The 24,370-nt window shown below is 39.3% G+C and overlaps 2 protein-coding genes and 1 long non-coding RNA gene across 8 annotated transcripts in view; 2 read left to right on the top strand and 1 right to left on the bottom strand.

Moving 5' to 3' along the window:
* Positions 1 to 24,370, top strand: part of LOC136255730 (phosphatidylinositol phosphatase PTPRQ-like) — a 124,459-nt gene that overhangs the window by 38,380 nt on the left and 61,709 nt on the right. For all 6 annotated transcript variants that reach the window (XR_010701060.1, XR_010701061.1, XM_066048568.1 and 3 more), the window contains 11 exons: positions 14,556 to 14,864; positions 15,156 to 15,458; positions 15,824 to 16,005; positions 17,431 to 17,548; positions 17,726 to 17,983; positions 18,052 to 18,144; positions 18,298 to 18,609; positions 19,196 to 19,516; positions 20,154 to 20,477; positions 23,927 to 24,131; positions 24,192 to 24,307. Coding sequence is in view for 4 of the 6 variants with exons in the window: in XM_066048568.1 (XP_065904640.1) it covers positions 14,556 to 14,864; positions 15,156 to 15,458; positions 15,824 to 16,005; positions 17,431 to 17,548; positions 17,726 to 17,983; positions 18,052 to 18,144; positions 18,298 to 18,609; positions 19,196 to 19,516; positions 20,154 to 20,477; positions 23,927 to 24,131; positions 24,192 to 24,307 (2,541 nt within the window). In the remaining 2 variants the exon portion in view is untranslated. The remainder of the gene's footprint in view (positions 1 to 14,555; positions 14,865 to 15,155; positions 15,459 to 15,823; positions 16,006 to 17,430; positions 17,549 to 17,725; positions 17,984 to 18,051; positions 18,145 to 18,297; positions 18,610 to 19,195; positions 19,517 to 20,153; positions 20,478 to 23,926; positions 24,132 to 24,191; positions 24,308 to 24,370) is intronic.
* LOC136256412 (NADH-ubiquinone oxidoreductase chain 5-like) lies at positions 9,639 to 10,279 on the top strand (the record flags this gene model as incomplete). Its single annotated transcript, XM_066049365.1, has 1 exon — positions 9,639 to 10,279. A coding segment is annotated over one exon (609 nt), but the record flags the coding sequence as incomplete, so codon positions are not given.
* Positions 13,111 to 16,044, bottom strand: LOC136255748 (uncharacterized). Its single transcript, XR_010701084.1, has 3 exons — positions 16,032 to 16,044; positions 14,427 to 15,904; positions 13,111 to 13,385 (listed from the first exon to the last, which is right to left on the bottom strand). It is a non-coding gene; the product is annotated as an uncharacterized lncRNA (long non-coding RNA).

The raw sequence follows: 24,370 nt of genomic DNA, 5'->3' as shown, positions 1-24,370 counted from the left end.
GTGTAATTGTCTGATTAACCGAATATTAAACGAATAACAAGTATTTCTTAACAAACGAATAACGAACATTCATACTCTTTCAACCTTAGAATTAACTCTTGAGAAAGCTACAGCTGCAGCCTAAGAAGACAGCAACAAGAAGTTGAAAGAATTGGAGAAACATTAGCAAGCGTTGAAGCAGCCTAACTTGAAGATTCTGTCAGGGAAGAAAAATTAAACCAGCCCAAGCAGAACGTGCACTTTACACCAGCACCAAACCTTTACAAGCAGCATGGTCTTAGCTGTGCTATAAACTTTCACTCAGCTGCATCTTACGTACAGTTAGTAGATCAATGCATTATTTTGCTGGAGGTCCTCTTTTGATAGTCCCAAAGCCTGGCAGAAGTGTTCAAACCACCTTATCCACTTAAGCAATTCTTTTGGCTGATCAAATGTATATTGTTCGGGTGGAGCGATCTGAAAATCACGCCATCATAAATCACTTATGACACCATGTTCTGTTCTCTATATTCTAGATTTAACAGATTCTAGATTATATTACACAATGTACACTCCTTATAAATTGCATCAGTTCTATTTTAATTATTACACACATTTGTCCAATCTACTACACACACACCTATATAGTGACAAAGTACCATCTGCAGGTTCAGTAGTTCATAGGTGCTGCAAGGAATACCTTGTAGGTTCCTGGCAGCTCTCATAACACAAATTACTAACCCATTTAACATATAAACATAGATGCATAGGTACAGATAAACAAAGCTAGCTTATACCTCAATGGTTTCTGATTTTTGTAATATAACTAGCTTCTACCTGACACCCTTTGGCTAGTTAAGTAGGGATTAAATGTCCACTATTATATCTGCAAGTGTAGACAACCTCTCTTGTTTCCCTACATTTTTATATGACTTGTAATCAAACAGTACAGTAGTACTGTTTAAGTAGGGATCCCCCCAAAAATGAAGCGCAATGCCTAAAATGCTGCCTTCAAAATTATCCTAGACACACCACTTGTATTTTCAATATTAAGTGTTAATATGGGCCATGCTGCTCAGTGCTGTATTTTATAGAAGACTTGTTCTCCTTGTCTCTCTTCAGAAGGAGTAGTGTCATATAGTTCTGTGATGTCAGAGTAGAAGCAACAAACCAAACTTGTCTTGAATAACATTAACTGCGGCAATGGTGAAAGTTGTGCAGCAGCATGCGTCAGCGCTCTCCAGTATAAGCAGCCATGAACATTTATGTAACAGTTAGAAATAGCTATCATGCAATAACAGCCACGACACTCATGCAGCAGCACCTCAATTCAAAGCAGCAAGTAACATGCACACGGTGGCATTCTTAGAGCAGCAGATAACAAGCACGCAGCGGCACTCTTGGTACAGCCGGCAAATAATAGGCACGCAGCTGCACTCTCGGTACAGCAAACAGCATGCACACACGCACGCAGCAGCACTCTCAGTACAGCAAACAACATGCACGCAGCAGCACTTTCAGTGCAATCATAACATGTACGCAGCAGCACACTCTGTGCAAAAATGACATGTACGCACCAGCACTAATAACATGCACGCAGCAGCACTCTCAGTGCAGTGGGCAGCATGCACCATCCATCCACAATAAATATTCATGTGATGATACTTAGCATGCTTCGAGTTCTAACAGGCATGCAGGTTAGACCGCTGATACGCAATAAGCAACAGGTAAAAGTTTTTGTCGAAGTCAAGTACACAAAGCTGTGATCATTACACACGCAAACAGTTCAAGGCTATTTGGTTAAAACTTTCCCAAATTTTCTTTGCCCAAATTAGTTTCAGTTTCCTATAAATTTACTTCCCTCAGTTGCCCGAGTATTCATCCTCTACACGTGGCGCCAAGGTTATATTTTATATTAGTTTATTTATTTATTTATTTATAATTTTAACATTGGATAAGCAGTGGTTAACAGAATGTACATTTATGTTAACAAATAATAGCATATGGTGTGTCAGTTTAGCTGGTTAATATGTCAATGCATACAGTCTGGGTCCCATTCTGGTTGGTTGGATGCATCCGTATGAGCTAATAATCAGTGAATAGCTGGAGTTCTTGATGGTTGGCAGTGAATATAAGACAAGTAAGCGTTGCTTGACCAGCGTCCAAGGCTTTTAATCATCCATGCTGGAAGACCGGCAGCTGCTGCGGTGGTAGCAGCACCTATTCTAAAGCTATGTGATGCATAGTCCATGTAATTAAGACCAGCCTGTGAAAGGAGCTGTCGAATTACTCTAGTGACTGCTGGACGGGACAATGGAGTAAACCTTCCGGCGTGATATAGAAAGGCATTAGGTGGTGTGCTGGTGACAGAATCCTTATAGTATTTGAGTGCCTTAAGTGGGCAGGTAGATGAAGTGGTTTTAAAAATGTGTACAGTGTGGCCTCGTCTGAATGGATCGGTCTTTGATTGGTGTAGAGTAATTGACATTTGTTCTTCATCATAAATTACATCATCCCAGCGGAGGTTAGCATATTACCTTGCTCTGAAGAAGCCATAAAAGGCTATAGTGAATGCTGACCACAGCATAAGCTTTTCTTGGAATGTGTAAGAGGACTGGTGGAGCTGCTCCTGTAAAGTGCGTAGGATGTTGAGGGTAATTGGTAATCTGTTCCGCTGGTTATCGCCCTGATGATGACGAATGCCTCTACAGACTAGTTGCAGGAGGTTATCTCTTGTAGGATCTTGATAACCGTTCTCAATATGGTCAAGGCGAATAGCTGCCAAGTACACTTTAATGGTCTTATAAGAGATGTGGCGAGCTTCATGTACACAGAAGTATTGTAGCGTTAGAGATGATGCTGGGTGGGTGTGGAGATTGTACTGGTCGCAAAAAGCGTGGAACTTTGTGAGGCCTGCACTGTACGTACGGCGTGTTGATTGGGCAACTCCATGATACCGGCATTGCAGGAGGCTCGCATGAAGATCTGTGTCGGCCATGCAGGGGTGCTGTCTGGCCTCGGGTTGGCTGTTGGAGCTAGTTTCCAGAACCGGTCCATCTGAAAACGAGATAATGCATCTGCGATATCATTACAAACACCGGGGACATGCACTACACATACATTCAATTGGTGGTGCACTGCACAAAAGTATAACAGTCTTACTAAGGCCATAGTGTGTGCAGCACGAGTTGACGCCTTGTCCCAGATGTCCACAGCTGATTTGTTGTCGCAGTGAAATAGGATTTTACGACGTGACCAGAATGAGCCCCATGCATGTACAGCAGATACTATGGCAAACAGTTCCTTCCAGGTGATATCCATCTGTTGCTGGGCAGGTGTCCAACAAGCTTGCAGCCATTTGCCCGACCAGTATGCCCCCCAGCTATATGATCCTGAGGCGTCTGTATAGAGGTGCAGTGTTGGTGATGGTGTCCATTCATTTTTCAGGATGAGGCTTTTCCCTGACCATTTGGGTAAGTAGTTAATCCACCATCGGATATCCAGTTGTGCTGCAGTGGTTAAAGGGATGTGATGATTAAGTTTTTTCACCGTAGTGCTCAGGTAGATCATTCTACGGAGAAGAATTCTACCCGCAGGGAGAACTTTGCAGCAAAATGATAGTTTACCGATGACTGAAAGCAGCTCCTTTTTAGTACAGCTATCTTTATGGGTCATCCAATGAAGTTCATGAAGGAGATCTAGTTTCTTTTCAGGTGTTATGCTAGCTTCCATAGTAACTGTGTCTAACTGAATTCCTAAAAATGTTAAGGTGGTGGAAGGGCCTTCCACTTTCAACATCTTAATGGGTGCATTGATCTTGTCACACAATGCAAACATAGCTTGCAGGTTCTGCTTACACACTGGGGAGTCGACGGGGCCGGCAGTAAAGAAATCGTCAAGGTTGTGAAGTAAATTTTGAACGCCATATGTGTGCTGTAAAATCCAGTGAATAGAAGTTGATAGTTCATTGAAGATGTGGGGGCTGACCTAAGTCCAAAAGATAAACATGTGTCTACATAGAATTGGTGATGCCAGCAGATTCCCAAAAGGTTCCAGTCTTTGGGTCTGACCGGGATGAGACAGAATGCATTTTTTAAATCTATCTTACTCATGAGAGCTCCAGGTCCTAACGTGTTGATAATTCTATATGCGTCGTCTATGGTGCAGTAAGATAAGGAATATAACGATGGGTCGATGAAATCATTAATACTAAAATTTTGCGGTGCCGATAAGTGATAAATAATTCGCCACCCTCCGTCATGTTTAGGCATTAGGCCTAAGCCAGAAGTGCGAAAGTTCAGGAGGGGTGGGTGTTGGAAAGGTCCAAGAATACGTCCTGCTTTACACTCCTCAGTGAGGGTGGTGTCAATTACTTTAGGCTGCTGAGATGTAGATTGTAGATTGGTAGCAAAGTAGGTAAATTGAGGTCCTTCGTAGCCGATTGTACAGCCATGTCGTAGATTATTGATAAGTTGCCTGACAAAGGCTTTGTTAGGATGGTTGCTTAACTCACGTTCAAGAACAAACGGTCGTAAGGGAGTCCACGGTAGTGGCTTATTGATGCTTGGGCTGCCTACGGGAGAGGCAGCTCCTGACCGGGTGGTCACCTCCGCAGTAGTCACATTTATGGAGGTAATTGCAGTATGGGCGGTGGCAGACTGCATTGTTGTAGTCGTGGCAAATTGGCGGCTGCAGCTAGGCCCTTCTCGGGTGAGATGAGTGCCCTGGGGCTCGCCGCCTAGTTCCTGATCCGGTATCTGAAGTTCCCGCATTTGAAATTCCAATGCTTGAAGATGACGGATGAAAAGGACATCTGTCAGGGAAATGGTTAGTGGCACCACAATGGGGGCATGGCCAATGTTGTGATTGCATGGCTTTTGAGGTCATGCATTCCAGCCACAAATCTGTGTCGCGGGTATCCCACCTAAGGGATGGATCGTTCGCAGCTTTGGTACGGAACTTTAAATCGTAGTTGAGCCATTCTGATATAGGGTGATCGGAGTTGGCTGAAGTAATAATGCACTAGTACCGCATTAATTCTGCCGCACAAGAAGGATTGAAAGCTGTGCGGACCGATAGGTATGCATTCCAAGCCTCCATCCAACTAGTAAAAGAGGATATCCGTTGTGAGTAGGTGCTATGAGGAACGGCTGGCTGGACTGTAAAGGAGTCATCGTCAGAATTCAATTGAAGTGTGACTGATTGCTGGGACAAGGGGTTATGTGTACTAAACATTGATTTAGATAGCAAACTTGCAAAATCAATGTACTCACCTCTGGAGATTTTATCTCTGACTCTAGTTGGGATAACCGGTAGCTGAGTCCTTGTGAGGTTGACTGGTGGCATAGGTGATGGCAGGGTAGGCAGAGCAGGTGTGATTGTTGGTAGTGAGGTTCTAGCTAGTGTGGCACTAGGTGCTAAAGTAGCTGATGCTACTGCAGTAGTGGGTGTAGCCATTTGAATTGGAGCTACCATGGTGGTGTGAGTTGGCCCCGATGCAACAGACAAGTTATCATCATCTACAGTGTTACCCTGGTTTCCTGCAGTTGTGGTTTGATGTTGCTGAAGATAGGTGGCCAGCTGTTCGACAAGTTGTTGTGGCAGGGCCAGAGCGCCAGAATGTGTGGATTGTGTGGTGGAATTTGCTGGTTGAGCATTGGAATTCGTTGTATGGGTAACAGAAGTTGTTGATTGAGAGCCCACAGAACTATTAGTATTTGCTACAGAGATGGTTGTTTGTGAGCCAGCAGACCTCACAGGATTGGTATTTCCTGGTTGAAGTGAAGACAAATGATTGTGGAGGCGGTCTACTAACGCAGCCTTGTTCCCTGTTGTAGCCAAATGGTAATGCTTAAGGTGTGACCTCAGTACGTTTACCGTCAATGCTGCCAGTTGAGGCTTGGGAGCGCCTACTAGGGTGTAAGGCTCGGTTACAGGGAGGTCCTGAGATTCACGCCGGGTCGCTGGCATTACAATAATAAAGTTACTACAGGTGTGAACAACAAATTCAAAGGACACAACACAAACAAAAACGGACTTACACACTTGGAGCGTAGACAACGTTGGGTATGTATCCTAGTTGTGATTGCGGCTGAATTCAGCTGTTATTGGCGGCTGAACTTTCGCGGTCCAACAAAATCCACAATATTATTAGTGACAGGCTTTCTCACAATTTCGGCGACGGGTAGTAGCTATCCCACAGGGTAATACGCCAGCAGCAATTCCGTTTCTGAAAATTTCTTAGCTTGCGATTTTTTTCACACTTCAGGCAACGTGGTGGTTCACGAGATACAGCGCATCATGTGAGATTGGGTTTAGATTTGAATCTCTCTTAGTGCCTGATAATTTCCAGCTACTTATAGCACCTGATGCACCGGGTATGTTAACTTCAATTTATCGTTAATAATAAATTACATGCAAGTGATCAGTGTTAACATGCTAACAATTGCAACAGTAGGTGGGTAGAGAAAATTAGAAGGAGTACAACCCAACAATTTGGTTGTGATGATGTTTTATTTGTAACATACACAAACAGCGGCTACGAAGGCATTAATTGGAGTACGAGATGAGGAACATTATACACGTACAACATCATGGCTGTAGATAAATGGCAGCCCGCCGTATAACAAATTCTGGTCCACGAACTTTGGCCTAACCACATGGAAACACTTTGGCCTAACCACATGGAAACAACATTATAACGCTGGACGTGTACGGCAAGCCACCGGAAGGAATTCGTACGTCAAAACGCGAACAGGGACTTACCCAGGTTACCAGCCGTTGAAGTTTGAGGCGGCGAGGAGGTGGTAGTGGTTTCAGCTGATGACGACAGATCCTGAGCTTTTGTATCCCGTTGGCTCTCGACAAGACGACGAATCCATTCCTGTTGGGCCGGAGTGAAGCCAAGCTCGACATCTCCTTCCTCTGCCATGGCGAAAACGGATGTAACACCAGGTATTCTGGGAGCGTCACGAATGCTACACACGCTTGGCTGGTGAGAAGGTAAGATTGGCCTGTGCATGTGCTGGATATTCTAATATAAGCACACCATATATTATCTGTGACCTTCCTTCATTAACTCCGGTTAATTACATTAACCTTCATAGAAAAAAAGATTTAATAATAATCAAGATTTAAAGTAGATTTTTAATACTTAAACTATTTTTGATTTTATCAGTGATTATACAAATTATATATATATATATATATATTAAATGCCAATTATTTCCTACAGGATAACTTGTTTGCAGCCGATCTCTCTGCTGGGTGACTTGAAATGTAGCTGAACTCTCTACAGGATGATTTGCATGTAGCTGAACTCTCTACAGGATTCTCTCTACAGAGTGACTTGTTTCTAGCTGAACTCTCTATAGGGTTATCTATTTGTAGTTAAACTCTCTACAGGGTGATTTGTTTGCAGCTGAACTCTCTACATGGTGGTTTCTTTGTGGCTGAATTCTCTACAAGGTGATTTGTTTGCAGCTGAACTCTCTACGTGGTGACTTCTTCTAGCAGATCTGTCTACAAGATGACCTGTTTCTAGTTGATCTCTCTACAGGGTGAATTGTTTGTAGCTGAGCTCTCTACAGGGTGATCTGTTCGTAGCTGAACTCTCTACAGGGTGATTTGTTTGCAGCTGAACTCTCTACATGATGGTTTCTTTGTAGCTGAATTCTCTACAAGATAACTTCTTCTAGCTGCTCTATCTACAGGGTTACTTGTTTGTAGCTGAACTATCTGCAGGGTGATTTGTTTATAGCTGAACTCTCTACAAGGTGATCCTTCTAGCTGATCTCTCTACAGGATGACTTGTTTGTAGCTGATCTCTCTACAGGGTGATCTGCTCGTAGCTGAACTTTCTACAGGATGATTTGTTTGCAGCTGAACTCTCTACATGATGGCTTCTTTACCACTCTAGCTGAACCCTTTACAGGGTGATATTTTCGTAGCTGAACTCTCTACAGGGTGATTTGTTTGCAGCTGAACTCTCTGCATGATGGTTTCTTTGTAGCTGAACTCTCTACAAGGTAACTTCTTCTAGCTGATCTCTCTACAGGATGACTTGTTTGTAGCTGAACTCTCTACAGGGTGATCTGTTCGTAGCTGAACTTTCTACAGGCTGATTTGTTTGTAGCTGAACTCTCTACATGATGGCTTCTTTACCACTTCTAGCTGATCACTCTACAGGGTGATTTTTTCGTAACTGAACTCTTTACAGGGTGATTTGTTTGCAGCTGAACTCTCTACAAGGTAACTTCTTCTAGCTGATCTCTGTACAGGGTGAATTGTTTGTAGCTAAGCTCTCTACAGGGTAATCTGTTTGTAGCTGAACTCTCTACAGGGTGATTTGTTTGCAGCTGAACTCTCTACTTGATGGTTTCTTTGTAACTAAACTCTCTACAAGGTAACTTCTTCTAGCTGATCTTTCTACAGGGTGAATTGTTTCTAGCTGAACTCTCTATCTGTTTGTAGCAGAACTCTCTACAGGGTGATTTTTTTTGCATCTGAACTCTCTACAAGGTGATGTCTTCTAGCTGATCTCTCTACAGAGTGATTAGTTTCTAGCTGATCTCTCTACAGTGTTATCTGTTAAGTTTGTAGCTGAGCTCTCTCTTGTTTCTAGCTGATCTCTCTATAGAATTATAACTTGTTTTTATAGCTGAACTCTATATAGCATGGTTTTTTGATTGATTGCTGAACTCTCTAAGCGGTGAGTTGTTCGTACTACAGAGTGACTTGTTTGTAGCTGAACTCTCTACAGGGTGACTTGCTTTTAGGCACTCCAAGAAAATTCCTTGTTTCCCATTTCATTGACCTCAAAAATACTAAGTACCTGAACAGTGAAAAGTTAGCTAAATGAACTTTCTGAATGTTAAACTAGTTACTGCTATGCAATCACAGGATAAATAATGAATAAAATGTTCAGTTGACAGCAATAATGAATAATCATGTGGGAAGAGAATCTGCATGCGGGTGGGAAATGGGAAACAATGAATTTTCTTGAAGTGGCCTTAGCTGAATTATCTGTAAGATTAACTGGTTGTAGCTGAACTCCCTACAGAATAACTTGCAATGTAATATAATTCTATAATGGAGTAAGTTATAAATGTAGCTGAATGCTCTATTAAGGTGACTGTTCTATTAGAGTATCTCAATCTCACATTTGCTACATGTGGTTGGCTTTCGAATCATAACTCAGTGGTATGTGATCTGATTCTTCTGTACTACGGCAAGGACTTTCTATGATGAGCATTCCAGCTACATACTGATTTTCAACTCATTGCTGTAAGCGGTTTGTCTGGTAGGCATAAAAACTAATAGTGTTTTTGTTCATAAAAATTGATCACGTAATTGCGACACAGGTTGGGTTTTATGTCATATCTCCATGGTCTTTATCTGGATTCCTTTCAAACCAAAAAAGGCACTCCTACGATGGTTACTCCATCTACATAGGAATTTTCAACTCTTTCCTCCAAGAGGTTTACCCTGTGGGCGTGACAGACTTTCAACTTTATTTTAAGTAAATAATTGGTCATAACTTTGTGAATGTTCATCTGAATCCTACCAAAGTTGGTTCTGAGATCGGCCTTAATAAGCTCTTTACGTGTGCCTAATTTCAGCCAGATTGGAGCACAGCGCAACTAGGATTGCATACTTGATTGCCGGACGCAATGGAGGGTCCAACTCCGGTTTCAGCGTTAATTCATGCAGCAACGATGGTGACCGCGGGGGTATTTTTATTAATAAGATCTGGATATTTGTTTGAGTGTTGTAATGTAAACTTGGTAGTGTTGGGAATAGGAGGGGATGTGACATCGATATTTGCAGGAAGTGTGGGGTTAGTACAAAGTGATTTAAAGAAAGTGATAGCTTATTCAACTTGTAGTCAATTGGGTTTGATGGTATTGGCATGTGGGGGTCTTTGTTTTTCAAGTGGATTATATCATTTGTTAACACACGCATGTTTTAAAGCCTTGTTGTTTTTGGGAGCGGGTTCAGTAATACATGCAGTAGGAGGAGAACAAGATTTACGGAAATTAGGAGGAATAAGTGCCTTCCTGCCTATTACTTATTTGGGACTTTTAATAGGGTCTCTTTCTTTAATGGGCTTTCCCTTTCTTTCGGGGTTTTATTCAAAAGATATAATAGTAGAAGGAATAGGAGGACAGTATATTTATGGGGGTATTTATTGGTTGGGATTAGTATCTATATTGTTTACAGGAGGATATTCAATTCGTTTGTTAGTATTGGCAGGAGGGGGATTATGAAAAGGGTCAGGTAAAGGTGTAGGTGGTATAAGAGAAGGTGGTATAATGGTATATAAGAGATACCATTCGTGTTTTATGGCGAATTTTGCGAAGTGTGCAAAATGAAGAAGAAAATGAAGAAATTAAAAGGAAATTTTGATCGCTGGTATCTCGGAAATGGCTGGAGCAATTTTCTTCAAAATAATTTGGTATGTAGACTCCCCTAACTGGCCGGCACTTCTCTAGCAAATTTGGTTTCAATTGGATTAGGGATCACAGCTACATAGGTGTGAAAATTGCGTTTTCTTTCTTCCTGTTAATATACTCACGGTGTGGCATGCTGGCTTCGGCTGCACAACACACAATCGTGTGTCTTGATTTTAACAATGCACACAGCCATAATTAAAATTTATTAGCATTAACTTCAATGCAGCCATTTCTTGGCCACCACTTTCTGATTTTACAACTTCTTCACCCTGGCTTTTTAAGGCTGCACCATTTTTCACAGCTTAGCTGTTTTTTTTTGTGTGTGGATTTCACTTCTTTTTGCACTTTATAAGGCCCAAAAACCAGCCTATGGCTTACTTTGATGTTTTGTTTTTTTTAACCAGGCACACACCCACAACCGGCCGTGGGTGTGCACCTGGTTTACTGAAATTGTTTTCGTTAAAGTGTGTGTGTGTGTACCTTTCTACCTACCTATCTATGTTTGTCCGTATGCACCCACGTGAGCAAAATCGTTAAATAATGGTAAAAGCAGCTTTTACGTAAGAAGTAAAAGTGAAATGAAGTCTGTATTAAACTTCTACACAGGTGAACTTTGCTCTGAGGTGGTTTCTTTTCAGCGGATTGAAATACGGGTGTGACGACTTTCCTCAGACTACCTTCCTCTTGAGGTTTTCAGGCATTTAGCAACTGAAAAACAGCGGTGCAGGCCTCGTACACTACCAGGAATAACCTATCGCTTCAAGTTGAAAGGGGGCGTATCCCTTACGTATGCGAACGAAAATGAAGAGCAGCTTTGAGGCTTTGTCGAGAGAATTTGTGGGAAAAAACATGTTAGTCACACTATAAAACAGTTTAGAAGATAGTTTTGTGCGTAATATGTTGGTAAAAGCGGTTTGTTAACAAACACTTCCTTACAGTGCATAGCAACATAATTGAATGAATTACGAATATTTCATGAATTACGAAATACAAGAATTAGCTAATAATATTATTGCACAATCCAAAACTACCCTATTGTAAAGTAGTAATACATAGTTAGTTAATTCATAGTAGTATATACTGTCTATAGTTAATTCCAGATGAGTTAGCTAGCTGCATGGCGCCTGGTTTTTAGAAGTAGCACAACATCAACTTGTTTTCTATACAGACACAGTGATGATTATTGAAGACAGACTTATAAATGCATGATTTACTTCAATATTTATCGTAATACTCTAATAGAGTGTGCATCTTTTAGGACTTCTAATAGAACATACATAGAGTAGAATATTTTAGAACAATCTTAGAGGCGGATCCAGACTATCAAAAAGGAGGGTTCCACTCAGGGACTGAAGGTAAAATACTTCATGCATGGGACCTTGTGGGACTTGACTGGAGTCGATTGGATCCATGTGTGACCAGAACTGTGAAAACCTGACACAACTGTGCAAGCCTGAATTTACAGTATAAAGCATTGAATACATTTGGTGAAATACTTGTGTATTATTGAAAAAATTTCAGAAAGTTTTTGAATGCCTTTATCTTAGTGAAGAAAGGGACTAACAATAAAACCCTAGATATTATCTTATTCGCCTGCTCAAGAAGAGGTGGAAAATGTTTGTTTTGTTGCAGTAGACCCAAGGATACATAAGTTATAAGAATTTGTTTACGTCATGTCGAAGTGATCATACACAATCGATTTTTCTTGATGAACTTCTCCTTTGTATGCAGTAAAGAAGGCCGAGTAAAGGAAACACGTCCCCAGTACCTGTTCATGGCAAATACAATGGGGAAAATTTTAGTTCTGTACCTTAATCCGTTGGTAAGTTACAACCATTTTTGTAAGCACCTGTAATTTATTTCCACTATACTTGCTGTACAATCAATTTTTCTGTTGTTGCTACTTTGTAGGGCTGTAACTCCTAAAGTTATTGGCATATGAGGCTGAAACTTTTCCAGAGAGTACACTTGACTAAGTAGATTATAAATACAGGAATTTGAAAACTTCACAATTGTGTCGTGTTTTCGCAGATCCAGTCACATATCAATTATATAACATATAGCTAGCTACATGTGGTGACTGATAATACATAGTGGATATTCAACACATGCATACTCCTGCAAGGGGGGTCTGGGGGTGTACCTCCCAGAAAATGTTTGAAAAAAACCACCCAGGAGATGAAATCTGGAAGCATTTTTAACCTGGTTTTGGTTGCACAATTTGAAACTAGCTACGAACCGTTTGTTGCAGTTTTATTAAATTTGTTTTGATGTGTGTTTGCATGGAGTGGCTTGTTTACTAGGTAGCATGTGAATTATAGTGGGTAGCTTTGGCATATAATGTGTAACCCAACAAACTTCGAACAAAACCAGTTTGCCTGAACAATGTAAGTACTGCATTACCTTAAAGCCAATAATGGTTGTCTGCAAATATATATGGCATCTTAGGAGCGGCACAAATAGGCTAAGTTGTAAGTAGTTGAGAGAGCTAGATTCACTTGTTAGTTGCTGCATTTTTTGAAGCAGCAAATAATTACCTCTTAGTAGAGTCTCACTGCTGATTTTGCCATTTTGGTCTTAGAAGATGGTTGTGAAGTCATAATTAAAAAGGCTATTAATAGTCTTAAAAGTAGCAATACTATACTTATTTTTAGTATGCACAAAGGTGCTGGTTTGATTGATTTGCTTTGGTTTTAGGTGAATTTGTAAATGCTAGTGAAATGTGCATATTTTCATGAGTTATACAAGTTTAGCATTTTAATCAAGAGAAGTACTATGCCAGGCTATTCCACAAGGTGAGGGGGGGAGCATTTGCCCCAAATGCCCCATCCTGGATCTGCCATTGATACATTTCTTAGGACCTATCTAAAAGTGAAGATTGCACTGTCATCTGTGATGGGGTTGCAGTCACCATCCTCATCATCTTGCATCATAAATGTCATTTTCATTTTCCTAGGATGAAACTGTTTGAATTTTTGGACCATTGGTTAAGTTTAAATGAAGAATGGTACAAATGTTCACACCATAACCTATTGATCTTAACATATATGTTCCGCTTCAAACAATGGAAGGAAAGGAAATGGTGGATCTATTTTCATCCACTTTTGGATGTTTTTTTTTTAACTCTGTGATATATCCTTCCAATTTTGGATGGAAATAGCTCATTTTCCTATATGGTGACGAAAATCTACAATGCGGTTCCAAAATTGGATGGTTCTGTTCATCCATTTTTTGGAATAATCTGTACCAAATTTATAACCATCCAAAAGCGGATGGTTCTAGTCTTCCAATTTTGGAATAATCTGTACCAAATTTATAATCATCCAAAATTAGATGGTACTTGTGTTCATGGCGAATGATAAGTTAGAACAAATTTGCTTACTTTTACTGTTTAAGGCATGGTGCAAAAATTACAGATGATTTTCATTTGCAAATGAAACCATTAATTCACTACTGCTAATCAACACCTTGCACCAGCATAAAGAAATGGGACACAAAGAAAGATAACTCCATGATGCATACATTCATGCCATCAAATTAATTTTGTGTCTGAGCGTGCTCCCCAATAATCAATTACTGAATAGTGAAGCTTCGTTTTCAGGCATGTTCTGCCCATTACAAATTGAGAGAAGTGCCTCTGCAATTAATCCAGCGGTTATGGAAAATATGGGTGATTACAGATAGGGAAGCCACTACGCGTTACTAGGAATCGACACCTTGAGCTGTCAATGGGGCAAAAAGGAGCACAAAGGCAACTTAGGTAAGTCCATGATGCATGCATTGTACTTACTGTGGTATGCCAAAAGGCATCAGTGGGGCTGAAGTGACATCATACAGTCATCCAATTTTGGAACCTTATTGCAGATTTTCGTCACTATATAGGAAAATGAGCTATTTCCATCCAAAATTGGAAGGATATATCACAGAGAAAACATTCAAAAGTGGATGAAAATAGGTCCACCATTTCCTTCCATTTTTGGAAGCGGAACATACCTTGAGGGAGGGAGGTGAGGTAGGAAGAGGGTTTTTCAACTAAGCCTCTTATTAGAAAGATTGTTATGAAGTCTCATTGTAACAACTCTTTGTTTTTGGGTGCATATCTTATCATTTCTCCTATCACAGATTGTCCTGATCGACCTATCAATGTACAGTTGTTTGGTGTTACTTCACGTGGTCTCTTCATTGACTGGACTGAACCTCGTGACAATAATGCTCCAGTTACTGGCTACAATATCACATACCAGAATCCTGATTGTCTGGTAATGGCACCTAATAATCAACCACAAGATGTGACAGTGAGTAGTATGGAGCGGCAGGCCATGATCCCTAACCTTCATCCTGGAGAGAATTATAGTTTTATTGTGATTGCCATCAATGATATTTGTGCCAGTGTACCCAGTATACCAGTTAGTGTTAGAACAATGGAGGAAGGTATTGTGATAGAGTAGTATCTAGTATCCAGTGTAACTGTAATATGGTGTACTGATGTGTATGATTCTCCCTGTATGCTTTTCTATTCAAATGCAGGTGGTAAATAGTTTTATCCCACGAATGTTTGCAAATATACCCCTTGGTGGCTTTAGAGAATTTCAGTATGTGCTACAGGTAAAATATCTTATGGTTGTGCCAGGAGTACAAGATTACCACAAGGTGGCTTGCAATATTTATGATGCCCTGACTTGTTGTTGGGATCATCATTGTATTACACTTCTTCTTTCCCAGCTCCCGCTGTTGCTCCAATGGTGGCTACTCTAGTTCCAACCACTACAACTATTAATGCAACATGGAATGAGTTAGCATGTCAAGATCGTCGTGGGGTCATCGTACATTATGAAGTACGCTACAACACTTCAGACTTTAATGAAGATAGATCACTAACACTCAACACTACATTGGGAGATGATACCAGTTTGTTAATAGAAGACTTAGAGGAGTTTGGTAACTACACTATAGAAGTGAGGGCCCATATTGCAGCAGGAGCCAGTCCTTACAATTCACCTATAAATGTACAAACATTACCAGACAGTAAGTGAATTATACATATGTTAATGTAAACCATTTTTGTGTTAAGATTTCTATAGTGCTTTTACATTCTATGAACTGGAAATGGAAACTTATTGTATGCGTTCAACCAGGACTGCACAAATGCTATAAGGCAGCTGGTTGTATTCATTGCTCCTGATTTAACATTGCATGTTGCCATAGGGTGCAAAATGTATAGGTGACTAGTTTTCAAAATAGTAACATCAGCTTTTTCCTATTTTGTCTAAAGTTTCTGTATAGCTGATATTGTCCAGGAGGAAAAAAATTACAACTAATCTGAGTTTAGTGTGCAGTGACAGTATACGCAGTTATTATGTGGGATTTCCTCTCTTTTTGATTCCCAACAGTTCCCAGTGGTCCAGTAACTGATCTAGATGTGAGGAATATTGATCCTACTACAGTGGAACTCAGTTGGGGACCAGTCATGGCTAGAGAACAAAATGGGATCATATTATCATACAACATCTACTATCGACAATATGATAGCATATCTAATGACTACTTTATGATTACCAATATTACAGAGATGGTAAGAACTATCGTTTAAAGACTTACACTCCTCCTACAGTTAAATTTTGTGGAATAAATATATTCAATGTATTTTATACCTGTTACTTATGAACAGGCCTTGTGCATTACTTGCTAGACAGGCAAAACATGTTGGCTACATAACTTGATGTATTAATCAGCACTACTTGCACTTACATACCCTATAGGTATGTACTGTATGCATGATCAGTAATAAGACAAGTAGACAGAAAAATTTGGAATTTTCAACTAGAGTAGGAAACATAACACATCAATAAAAAGTACTGAAACAAGTGTACGATATTAGATCACAGTATAACAATAAGAAATCCCTACTGCGCATTTCCATTATGGTAGCTATCTTGAGCACAGTAGGGATCTAACACTTCTTATTGTTTTACTGTGATTTAATATCGTGCACTAATTCAGCTTGTTTCAGTACTTTTTATCGATGTGTTATATATGGTCCCTACTCTAGTTGAAAATTCCAAATTTTTCTGTGTGCTTGTTGGTTAACTTTTTTTGTAAATAATTATTATGACTGGTGAACCCACGCATACCGCATCTGAAATGGCACCGCGTGCCACAATTATCGTCTGAAAAGTGAAGCATCCATTATGCTTCGTTGTCAGCTATGTTCACCCCGTTACGCAGTATTTCGAATCAAGAACTGTTCAAAAAGCACCTCTGCAATCCATGAATATCGAAAGAAATTGTGCTGCGCACCCCAGTTACATCAATTATCGTCTGAAAAGTGAAGTATCCATTATGCTTCGTTGTCGGCTATGTTCAACCTGTTACACAGCAGTACTAATCAAGAACTGTTTGAAAAGCACCCCTGCTATCAAAATAGCCACTATGAAAAACACAGACGATTTCCATTACGAAGGGAAGCCATCACGTGCTATCGCCACATTGACACTTTGCTGTCAGCAAAGATAAATGGGAGACAAAGAAAGACACTGGTAAGTCAATTAAGAATGCATTGTACATACTGCGGTATGCCAAAAGGCACCTGTCAGGCAGAAACAACGTCGAACAGTGAAAAAATCAAACCCGTAGCCTTAGCCGTTATCGAGTTGTGCTTGTCTGAAGGCATCAGTCAGTCAGTCACTTACTTACTCAGTCAGTCAGAAAATTCCTTAAAATAAATTATTTTTAAAATTCCGTAGCAACTTGTTGAAAGCGTTTCAGGTTGATCTGAAAGTTTGTTTGGGCTTAGTTTGCCTAACCAATACTGCCTCATCGTCGTCAGGGAAATTGAGGCTGTTTTTTGCGTGATATTATTTTGTGGGCCACGCCTACTCCTTTGTGATCCCTACTATACAGTTACTATCGTACCGTATGATGTTGAGGTTATAATTTGTTGGTTTGCTTTTGCATGTGCTAATAGTCTGTGTTTTATCTAGAAACATTTTGTTTACAGGAGCTTAACATTACTGGTCTGAATGAGTCTCAGCTATACACAATTGAAGTAACAGCTAACAATCAAGCTGGGGAGAGTGATGTGAATGCTACTATTATGATTATGACCAATGAATCAAGTAAGTGTACACTATAGTTGTCCCATAAGTGAGAAATAGAGTTCTTAGTGTTCAGTGTGTTTACACTAGTCACATCAGATTTTGTATATGTAGGCCAATAGGTATGCAATACTTGTACAATTAACTTACAAATAGGAATGGCCAATTTATAAATAATTTACTATTGTATTCTTACAGCTCCTGCCACTACAGTACAAAACATAAGGATAGTAAATCTCACTGATCCGGGGATTAGCGTGGTGTTTACGTGGGACCCTCCATCAGATCCTAATGGATTCATTCGTTACTATCGTGTTGAGTTCCAGGAGATATCTGATGGTAGTAGTGGAGGTAGAAGAAAGCGGATCACACCAATCAACACAGAAGTAATGAATGCGTTCGCTAACTTTACTGGACCTGGTGAAGCTCTTACCAATATCACATTGGATAATCTAGGTTAGTGACTTAGTGTGTTAAATCACAAAGTATTTTAATGCTGTTCAACTGTGTTTTGTTCTTACCAGTCGCCTACCAGATGTATAGATATTCAGTATTTGCTGCCACATCCGTTGGTGAAGGTCCTCCACTTGATGGCACTTTCATAACCAGAGAAGACAGTGAGTGGCTTGTATACCAGTACTGAAATTATGTGTGCTACATACATAAATACGTATGTACATGTATGCTCATTTATTTGCTTCAAGTGAAGTACTAAACGTTTTCTGTGTAATAAATGGGTGCATACATGTGTGTACTTTTCCTATTCCCAGCTCCACTGGCACCCAATCATCTCACAGTAAACTATCCTGGGATGCCTCGTAACTCAACTACCCTGGTGGTCAGTTGGGATAGACCATCATGTGATCGAGGTGTCCTCTCTGGTTATGAACTCTGTTATGTCCCAACCTCAGTGGGTGATTGTGTTAGTAATGGAATAAGAGTGAACATCACTAGTCCTGAAACACTGTGGTACACTATTAATGATTTATCTGTTAATACTAACTACGCTGTTGAGGTGAGAGGAAGGACTGGAGCAGGTCTAGGAGATCCTATAACTGCTGTAAATTCTACTGATGAAGATGGTTAGTCCATAATTATGTAAATTGATATAGTTTAATTACATTCACCTGATGTGTCCTCCCCCATGCAATAATGATGTAGTATATAAGCCATATTTTGTGTGAACTGCATGTGTGACATGCTTCCATCCCAGTGTTGGATGTGCATGTATGAAGGATTTTTGAAATATCACTTTCTAGCACTGGTTAAAAGCCTTTTAACTGAAAGAGTGTACAGCTCTTAAACGTATTAACAGGTGGCTTGTGCAGTCAAAATGAAAAGTGAAAATAAGGGCTCAGATTTTATTATGAATGTCTGAATCACAGATATAAGTAACATACGTTCTGTAAGAGTTAAGTACATTTTCCGTAAGAGTTAAGTACATTTTCAGTTTTTCTCAAACTTTGGCAGTGAACATGTTTTACAGCACATCATCAGTGGGGTGAGAACATGTGTTCATCTCATGGATCTCAGGTGGATTCAAACTGACTATGAAATGAAGTTTAAATACACTGGTAGTTGATATCATAATAAAAATATGTAGCACTATATGCTTTTTTACAGTGAACTATGTTTTGTGGTCATCTTGTTGATGTGTCTGTTTTCTAGCACCTACTCTTGTGATGAACCTACGAGCAGTGTTTACTGCTGGGAATGACACCAGAGGAGTATATACAATCACTTGGACACCTCCTGCAGCATCCAATGGATCATATTATCAACAATTTAGCTATTCCTTCACTTCAGCATACACTGTTGGACCTCAGTATAATGGTACAATCACTGAAAGGATAGAACAAGGCGTGAATCAACATGTCATTCCTGATGCTTTCTACTTCAATGACTACACTTTTACCATCACAACTATCAATATCAAATACTCTACTAACAATGGTCCTGTTCAGATTCAAAATCAAAGTAGTCCTGCAGGTATGGAGGTACCATGTGTATTTTCATAAAAAATAATATAATATAGTTCTGTACGTTTGTAGAGAATACTCTGGATGCTATATATATATACTGTAAAAGCTACACCTTTTATTTGCATGCATAGTTTGGATACAATTTGGATACCAAGACACAGGTTGGGGGAAATTAATCTCAGCAGCAGTTAGTGGTCTCCAATTTTATCTTTTGAGTGTTTTATAATTAATATTGAGTTAAGTGTGTAACGTTTCATTTCCATCTGCAAATATACTATTCATATAACCCCTAAAGTTACAGGAGTGATCATGCACTTTGAGTAGTAGGGTTGAATGTGCTGAATATATAAGATTGAAGTGCACTTTCTAGTGACACTTGTTTAATATTCTCAGAAGACTTGGTTATAGTTTCTATGGAAATATATACATTGTAAAACCTTCTCTGCTCTGCACTATAGCTAGGATTTTTTTAAATCAAAATTTTATTAGAACTCCTTTTAATAAGCTTATGTGTAAATAAAATACTATTTAGATAGTATCTTTTTGAATGTTGTATTTCTCTAATTATTGAAATTTTGCAACAACTATATGCTTTTTGTATGTCAGTTATTGTATCTAACATGTTGTGTATATTGTCTCTGTAGCACCTACAGCTGTACGTGACCTCGAAGCTGTTCCATCATCTCTTACTTCAATCTACCTCATTTGGAAACATCCTGAATATCCCAACAGTCAACTAACTCAGTATATCATTTACTATAGAGCAAATCCCAGTGTGATTCAAATGTTCCCTGGCATATCAAGTGATGACTTCAATGTTAGTTTACCACTGTCATTCCCTATGACACGTTACTATTTGACTGGGTTATCAGTCTTCACAAACTACTCGATTCACTTGTCAGTGATGGGGAATAGTGTACCTAATGCTCCTATTGAACATGAGATCCTTGAGAGAACTAACACATCAGGTAAGATTTTTAGACATCATAATTTTAAAATGCAAAGCATGATGACTATCATTATTGAATCTTTCAGTGCACTAAAAGACTTTGGTATGCACTTTGGAACCTAATGTAACATCTGAATTTGAGTTGTGGTGAAAGCAATCACTGTAGCAGTAAGCATGGAGATCTTTATGCAGTGTGTTGTCACTACAAACAAGTGTATCATGAACCATGATAGTAGGTTCATAATAGGGATCGCCCATGTTTTTTGCAAAAATTCTAATAGAACGCACACATAAAAACCACCTTGGAAAGCATCCTCCAACTCAAAACAACCCTCTAGTGGTTAGTTGCAATGAGTATTGGTCCACTAGTAAGTATCAAGTAAAAAGGAAACAGCATTTGTATTTGGGACAAAATTGAAGTTTGCCATTTTGTTCATCTTCATATTATTATTCTTCTTATTTTGTTTCACTCGTGTACAGCAAAAGTTATCTACTTTTTCGAGCTAAAAACTATAATATAGCCATGCTTACCGAGTCCTTCCACGTGTCCATGACCTATTTATTAATAAGCCCGTATTCCACAGATCGCAAACCACCCTACACCTCGAAATTTTTCTAAGTTCTCTTTGCCATTACACTATTGGCAGCAGTTCTATATACTAAAGAAGCCGTATAACAATAAAGCTACAGGATTCCATTGTGTGAGCTCCTTTGGACTTTGTTAGCATTAGTAAGGCTGTAGCAACATTTCTTACACTTAGCAGATTGCCCATAGCGTCCCTGCATGGTGAGTATACTTCCTGTAAGCACACAATCGCAATTTCCTAGGAGCAACCATACAACTCATGAAGATGTAACAAAGTGATAGTGCTGATACCAGAGATTATTCATTGTTATGAATATGGTTTCTATAAACCATTTCCTTTCCACTCAAAGCCTAAAGTTGGGTGGAGTCAGTTAGTCTTGTTAATTAAAGTTTGAGAGTGTCATAATTGTCTGACCACATTGTGTAAACAACATGGCTTCATGCTGTTGATAACCCATGATTGACATTGCAGCTACACAGTATTTGACTTTGTTGTTGTTGTTGTGTGTATCCAAGATTAGTTACTCTATATACAATGTACAAACTAGCTATGTGTAATAATTTATCTAATCCAAGACAGCCAAGCTGCAAAAAAAGAGTGCAGCCCTCAAAAAAGCTATGGTGAAAAAAAGATGTGAAATCCAAGGTGGCAGCCAATAAATAGCTGTGATGGTAGATTAATGGTAAAAATTTTAATAACAGCAATTCAGGTGAATTTTGGTACCGCTTGGTCTTGGCACAAAATTCACCTGAATTGTTGTTATTAAAATTTTTACCATTAACCTACCATCACAGCCATTTCTTGGGCACCACCTTGGATTTCATATCTTTTTTCACCATAGCTTTTTTTGAGGGCCGCACTCTTTTTTTACAGATTGGCTGTTTTGGATTAGATTTCACTTCTTTTTGAGTATTTGTATACCCCAAAGCCGGCCTATGGCTGGCTTTGTGATTTTTTAACGTATCTTTTTTTCTTTACCACAGGAAGAAGAAAAGATGAAGCAGATGTTAAATACTTTAAATATTTCTAATTTTATCATTAAATGTACAAATTATATATATAATACATATATTTATTACAGAACTCTCTACATGGTTTTTTCTTTGAACACTCTACAAGGTGACTTCTTCTAGCTGATCTCTCTACAGGGTGAATTGTTTGTAGCTTAACTATCTACAAGGTAACTTTTCCTAGCTGATCTCTCTACAGGGTGATTTGTTTGTAGCTGAACTATCTACAAGGTAACTTCTTCTAGCTGATCTCTCTACAGCGTGATTTGTTTGTTTGCAGCTGAATTCTGTACAGGTAATTTGTTTGCAGCTGAGCTCTTTACAGAATGGTTTCTTTGTAGCTGAACTCTCTACAAGGTAACTTCTTCTAGCTGATCTTTCTACAGGGTGATGTGTTTGTAGCTGAATTCTCTACAGGGTGCTTTGTTTGCAGCTGAATTATCTACATGGTGATTTCTTTGTAGCTGAACTCTCTACAAGGTGATTTCTTCTAGCTAATATCTCTACAGGGTGATTTGTTTGTAGTTGAATTCTGTACAGGTGATTTGTTTGCAGCTGAGCTCTTTACAGAATGGTTTCTTTGTAACTGAACTCTCTACAAGGTGACTTCTTCCAGCTAATCTCTCTACAGGGTGATTTGTTTGTAGCTGAACTCCCTACAGGGTGATTTGTTTACAGCTGAACCCTCTACAAGGTAACTTCTTCTAGCTGATGTCTCTACAAGGTCACTTGTTTGTAGTTGAACTCCCTACATGATAGTTTCTTTGTAACTGAACTCTCTACAAGGTGACTTCTTTTAATTTATCTTTCTACAGAGTGATTTGTTTGTAGCTGAACTCTTTACAAGGTAACTTCTTCTAGCTGATCTCTGTACAGGGTGAATTGTTTGTGGCTGAACTCTCTATAAGGTAACTTCTTCTAGCTGATCTCTCTACAGGGTGATTTGTTTGTAGCTGATCTCTATACAGGTTACTTGTTTCTAGCTGATCTCTTGAATTCTCTTTAGGGTGACTGCTCTATTAGGATGACTGCTTTATTAGAGTATCTCGATCTCACACTTGCTACACCAAGTTGGATTTCGTGTTATAACTCCGTGGCTTTAAGTCTGAATTGAAGAGCCTTTCTAAGATGATTACTCCATCTGTACACAATTTTCAAAGCATTACCCCGAGCGGTTTTTCTGGTAGGCCTGGCAAGTAGTCGTTTTTTTATTAGCTAATCTCGATTGCATAATTGTTACACACTGTTAGTTTTTCTGTTGTATCTTCGTGGTTTTTAGCTCGATTTCTTTCAAACCACAAAAGGTTTGAGGTTCAATAGTTAACCTATTTATTCACCCACCGATTTTCAGCTTCTTCCCATAAGCGGTTTATCCTGTAGGTGTGACAACATATTGGTTTTTAATTTTCGTGAATAATCGCTAATAATTCTTTGCCTGTTTATCATATTCCAGCCAAAGTTGGTACCGAGATGTGCCTTAATACCTTTTGTGTGCCAAATTTCAAAGCAATCGGATAAGGCGTTCACGTTTTATAGCAGTTTTTGTAAGTGTGCGAAAAGAGGAAGAATAATAAGAAGATGAAGGGGAAAAAATGAAGAAACTAAGCCAATTTTTGAAGTCGCATATCTCGGGAATGCTTGAAGTGATTTCGCTCAAATTTGGTATGTAAAGTACTGAAGTTGGCGGGCATGTCCACAGCAAAAATCGTCTTGTTTCATCAAGGCATCACAGAGCTACGGAGGTGTGAAAATTACATTTTTGTTCTTCCTGTCAATATATTCACGGGTGTTGTGTGCCGGCTTCTTGGGCCGCACAACACACTACCATGTGTCTTGATATCATTATCTGTGATTATATCTATTATCCACAGCCATTCCTGATGTTATACCTGGTGATGATATAAAACAGATAAACAATACTGTAACAACTATTGTAGTGGAGTGGCCAGTACCTAATTATTATAATGCTTCAACCACAAAGTATCAGTTGATTTTGTGTCAAAAAACAAATATTGATGATTGTACAGGCTCTATAAGCCTCACTGTTGATGCTAGTGGTAGTGATACTATAGAAAGGTATGGTTAACTGATTGTTTATTGATTTGATGTGTTGATCCTGTCATTGTGTATATACAGGTATAATATTACTGGACTAACACCATTTACTGCATATCAACTGAGTATATCAGCGGTTAATGAAATTGGATCATCTCCATTCTCCTCACAAGTTCCTATTAGAACAGTTAATGCAAGTAAGATCATTGTGTGTGTATGGAATAAGTGTGTTTGGTAGCGACAAGTGAGTGGTTAAGATG

This window comes from Dysidea avara, chromosome 5, assembly GCF_963678975.1.
Source record: "Dysidea avara chromosome 5, odDysAvar1.4, whole genome shotgun sequence".
Taxonomy (NCBI): Eukaryota; Metazoa; Porifera; class Demospongiae; order Dictyoceratida; family Dysideidae; genus Dysidea; species Dysidea avara.
Note: the sequence above shows the minus strand (reverse complement) of the source record. Positions and strands in the feature narration are given on the sequence as shown.